Genomic DNA, 5,200 nt, shown 5'->3' on the forward strand with positions numbered 1-5,200 from the left:
CCAAGGCTAATAGTTCAGGGGACCATCCACATGAGTTTCCAGTAGATCAGAGGATCAAGCTAAGTATGTCTGGGTTAGGATTGAGGTTATGAGTGCAGGAGCAAATGTCTGTGTGTATGACTGAACAAGACTACACCACCCGGGGTTAACCCTAAGACCAAACAGTCCTATGGATACTCCTCTTGAGCTCCCCCATATTGGTCCCACCTACTAAGTGCTAAAGGTTAGAACCAAGATGTGGAACTTCAAGATGAGAAAAAAAGAGTTTAGAATTTCTATTGGTGAGGGTACCATCACTAGTCTTTTAGGAATAGTCAACAGGAAAGTCTTATAGATAGATCATAGACTTCTAAAGAAGAAACTAGATCTCAACCAAAAATGAGATCAACACGTCCCTAATAACTTTTGGCATTTTTTCGCACATTCTAAGAGCCTTAGAATGGTATACAGACTATAAATAAAGCCTCCACAACTTAATATAGCTGAAAGAAAAAAATTTACACACAGACCACCTAGTTCTTTTGTATTTATATATCTAACACCTATGCTTCAATTTTTACATATGCGCTTCCGAACCTATACACGAAAAAGTGTGTTTTGCTCTTCAAATGCTAAAGTGGTGGCATTTTTGACATGATGTGAATGATTTGAGTGGTGTTAGATATATGTAAATACGTAAGAATTGAGTGGTAAGCAAAAGTTTTTCCTCATTTCTTTCTTCTTATTGGAGTAGGAGCAGCTCAAAATACTCCTGTGCTTCAAGATCTTCAAATACTGATCATGAACAATTGATCTTCTCTTGGCCCTCACATTCTCTCTTTTACTCTATAATCTATAAATGGAGAGCAGATTTGAGAGGCATAAGGGAAGAGCGCCAAGAATCTCTTGGAATAAAATATGAAGTAATTTCTTTTAGTATTGAAGCTTTCTTTTCCTTTCTTCTTGAACTTTCCAATATATTACAAATTTAGGGTAGATGAAGAACAAGTCTAGAAAAGAAGAAGACAAAAATACAAAGAACGAGTAGTTTTTTGAACTGGTACATCACACCCAAGTCAAATATATATATCATATAATTCATGGAAGGTATGCAAACCCAATAAATATTGCTATTTACTAATCAAGCGTCTTCGTGATTTTTTTGAACTATCAAACTGATGTATTTATGCGTGTCACGATCAAATCATTATGAATTTCATAAAAATAAAAAAAATGAGTTAGAGTTTTATCATGACCTTGATATCTTTAGTGAAAATTTGAAAAGTGGATGAAGGACAGTGCTTAATTTGTAAATAACAATGTTTTGGGTGCCCTGCGGCCCCCCCAAAATATTTCATCTTTTTCTTTGGTCTGATTTGTTAGGTGTCAAAAATTGAATCAATCTACAATATAGACTTTCATATTCCATTTTTTTTATGTTTTATTTGCTTCATATGTGTCTAGAAAGTCAAAGTGATTGGAAACAAAATAAAAAAACTATATTCATAAGTTAACTCCACATTAAATGTGGTTGTCGGTTTCCAAATTTTCATCAAAAATATTTTAATTTTGCACCGTATTCTAGATGAAACATTCGAATTCTCTATGATAAATCCATTTTACAAAATTAAATTAAACTAAATAGAATTAAATTTAATTTTGGAGACATGCCAATCATTGAATCAACAATTTATCCTTATATATATATATATATATACAGAATTATATATATATATTTAGATTCAAAATTATATATTATATATATTTATAATTTTGAATCTAAATATATATATAATTTTGTGTGTGTGTGTGTGTGTGTGTGTGTGTGTGTGTGTGTGTGTATATATATATATATATATATATCAATTAAGATTTAAATGGCCCGAAAAAATCATCAGCCGCAAACAAACCCGATTCAAACTGCGTCCAATGGCCACATGCCTAAATCAACCGTAGAAAAATTATTATTTGCAATTAATTATTGGCAAAAGTCAACATAATAATGCTATACAGACGCCAAAAGTATCCATAACGCCCCCATATCTTCCACAGCGAATCACCACCCACTCATTATCCAAAAAAGCAGGGTGAAAATAGCAGCCGTATGCTGACTTATACCCATACAAAAACTCTGCGATTAATCTGCGACCGATTTTGCCCGCCACAAGCCTGAAGGACCTCTTCAAAAAAGAAAACGTTAATTTTAAACTTGGGAAATGGCCCGGCCTTTGACCTTTCAAACAACATAAGCACAAACGACAAAGACTTCTTCTTAGTCCCTCTTTCTCTCCCTCCCAATTCACCCCCTTTTAAATCACACAATAGAAAATGCAAGCCATCTTCACCTTGGAACAGATCAATTTCAAGAGATTATTAGAGAAGAAGAGAAGAAAAAGAAGAAAGCTTTGACGATGGTGGAGCAGTTGGAATGCATATGGGCTTTTATCTACATGGTTCTTCATCTATTCCCTGTTCTTAGGAAGGCTGCTTATCCCATGGCTATTTGCTCCAACACCTCGGCTTCTTCTCCACCATGTTTATCTTGGAAGAGGCTTGCGGAATCGCCTGCTTTAGCTTCGAAGAAGGCTAGAGATGGTTCAAGGGGACTAAGGAAAGAAGAAATTGAAAGTGGTGGCTTACAATCGGTTTTGACAGAATTGGTTGTGGAGAAGGTGGAGAGGTTTTGCGAAGAGAAGCCGAAAGCTGGTGAATGCTTGTCGGACACGGTGGCATCGGGGGTGAAGAAGTTGAGAAAGAGGCCGGCGAAGATCGTAATTCCGTCAAACAACGAATGTGGTGGTAATGGCAGCTTGGGGATTGGGGAGGCATTTTTTAGGAAAGATGAGGATGTGGGAAGGGATATAGAGGTTGAAGGAAGTGGATATTGCTTGGCTAGTAGGAGAGGGACGAGGCATATGATGGAGGATGGTTACGGTGTCATGACAAATATCCATGGGGATTCCAAACAGGTATTCATAAATCTACATATATTTTCCTTTCCTTAAGAGGTTCAATTTTTTCGTTCTCTCTATTTCTTTAGCGAATTTTAATTCAATTCAAAATTACTGCATTTTTTCCCTTTATGATGTTCCAAATTATTAGTTTTGTTGATTCAATAAATGTTTAATGTACTATGTATTTTTGACGTTGTGTTATTGTTTTAATATACACACATATAACTAATGGTTAATTCTCTTTCTAGGCATTCTTTGGAGTTTTTGATGGACATGGTGGAAGGGCGGCAGTAGACTTTCTGTCTGAGAAATTAGGAAATAATATAATAACTGCTGTTGAAGAAGTAGAAGAGGAGAATGAAGATAGGTTGAAATTGGCAATCAAAGCGGGCTATTTGCTAACAGACAATGAATTCATTAATAAGGTATGATTTTAATTGTGAGCGTTATAAATAATAATAATTTTATTAGAATATATATATATACACACATACACACACACACACACACACACACACATATACATACATAAATATGCTTGATAAGAAAATATGATAATGTTGTGAAACCATTTAGAAAGAAAGTAACTAAAGGGCGAATCAATAAAATTATAGTTATTTTAAGCATGTATTGCAAATAAATTTATGTAGCATGACTATTGTCATATGAATGTTTTATGGGTGAAGTCACGAACATTATGTCATTTGGTACTTCTTAAATCCCGATGATATTGCTAGTTTGCACAATAGACTTGGCTGTTAATATAAGTGAAAATTTCACAAAGAATTTAAATAATACAAACAATTTCCTTCTAAAGAATAGTATCAATTATCACCAACAATAATTGCCAGTAAATGTGCAACTAATTACTTATTTAATTTTACTCTTTTTAATTTGAAATAATTGAAATGAAAGTAAGAGTGTAATTAATGCATTTTTTTTATCAAAATACTCATCATTATATGTCCTTAACTTATTTAGGACGTGTAACATTATTCATTATTTTAAATAAGGAATGCAGAATTTAATGTATTAGTAAAACAAACTCAGATATTTTTCTAAAAGAATTTGGTTCAGTATTACTATTGATATCATGGAGGGTTAATTTTATAATAAACAAATTAACTAATGCTTTCTTGCAACAGGGAGTGAGCAGTGGAGCATGTGCAGCTACTGTGTTGCTTAAGAATGGAGAACTGCATGTATCAAACGTTGGTGATTGCAGAGTAGTCATGAGCAGGAAAGGAATAGCTGATGCTCTAACCACCGATCATCGTCCTGGAAGAGAAGACGAGAGAGCTCGAATCGAAAACTTGGTAATTGCCATCTTACCATTTTGAAAGAACCAAACTGAGTTTCTCAAATATATTCACAATTTTACATTTTTGAAATTATGTTCATGGTAAAACCAGGGAGGCTATGTGAGTTTCCATAATGGAGTGTGGAGAGTACAAGATTCATTAGCTATTTCTAGAGCCATTGGAGACGTCAACTTGAAGGAATGGATTATTTCTGAGCCTGAGACTAGAAGGCTTCAATTGACCCAAGACTGTGAATTTCTCATAATGGCTTCGGATGGCTTATGGGATAAGGTTAGACTGATAAATTTTTCAATTTATGAACTTGATTAATGAACTTAAGTTGAGAGATAGAGTAATTCATAGCTAATTATATGTTATTATTTATTGTAAATTTATAGGTTAGCAATCAAGAAGCAGTGGATGTAGTTATGAAGAAGGGGAATTCGATGCAGACATGCAAAGAACTTGTGGAGATCTCATGCAATAGAGGAAATAGAGACGACATAACTGTTATGGTTGTGGATCTTCAAACATTTTGTACAGTTGGATAGTGAGAAAGCAAGATTAGGTTATTGTAATGAAGAAGTAATGCGGCCAAAAGTAATGAATTCATTACTTTAATTGTATAAATAATGCCAGAATTTACTTCAAAAGTTCAGCATTTGTTAGCAAAAGGTTGTCATTTTTGAGTTTATTTGTAATCATTACAAAGTTGAATATAAATTTCCAGATGAGACTTTCTTACATGATCGTAGTTTAAAAAAATTTAAATTTGAATAAGAAATGAAGAAAATTTAGAAATATTTACTGTTAAAAGATAGAAGTAGCAAAAGGATGAATTATGTCCTAGCTTAGCATAAAGATCACACATACAAATAGATAAATAAAATGAACATAAAAGTCATCAATATTTTATGTGAAATGCTCAGAAAGGAAAAAACTCAATAGGGTCGGATAAAGTTAAAA

General features: G+C 33.5%; 1 protein-coding gene across 1 annotated transcript; it reads left to right on the forward strand.

Annotated features, from left to right (window-relative positions):
• The first annotated feature begins 2,390 nt into the window (after nt 1-2,390).
• Nucleotides 2,391-4,824, forward strand: LOC110029874 (probable protein phosphatase 2C 77). Its single transcript, XM_020732357.1, has 5 exons — nt 2,391-2,948; nt 3,182-3,358; nt 4,079-4,249; nt 4,346-4,525; nt 4,633-4,824. The coding sequence occupies exons 1-5, from the start codon at nt 2,391-2,393 to the stop codon at nt 4,783-4,785; spliced, it is 1,239 nt and encodes a 412-aa protein (XP_020588016.1). The 3' UTR covers nt 4,786-4,824.
• Nucleotides 4,825-5,200: the final 376 nt, after the last annotated feature.

This window comes from Phalaenopsis equestris, unplaced genomic scaffold (assembly GCF_001263595.1).
Source record: "Phalaenopsis equestris unplaced genomic scaffold, ASM126359v1 Scaffold000609, whole genome shotgun sequence".
Taxonomy (NCBI): Eukaryota; Viridiplantae; Streptophyta; class Magnoliopsida; order Asparagales; family Orchidaceae; genus Phalaenopsis; species Phalaenopsis equestris.

What these genes read in the sequence shown, in the direction of transcription:
- LOC110029874 (XM_020732357.1), top strand. Translation starts at nt 2,391, where the DNA reads ATGGTGGAGCAGTTGGAATGCATATGGGCTTTTATCTACATGGTTCTT. An exon ending in ACAATGAATTCATTAATAAG is followed by an intron (nt 3,359 to 4,078) that starts GTATGATTTTAA and finishes TTCTTGCAACAG; the next exon opens with GGAGTGAGCAGTGGAGCATG. An exon ending in GAGCTCGAATCGAAAACTTG is followed by an intron (nt 4,250 to 4,345) that starts GTAATTGCCATC and finishes TGGTAAAACCAG; the next exon opens with GGAGGCTATGTGAGTTTCCA.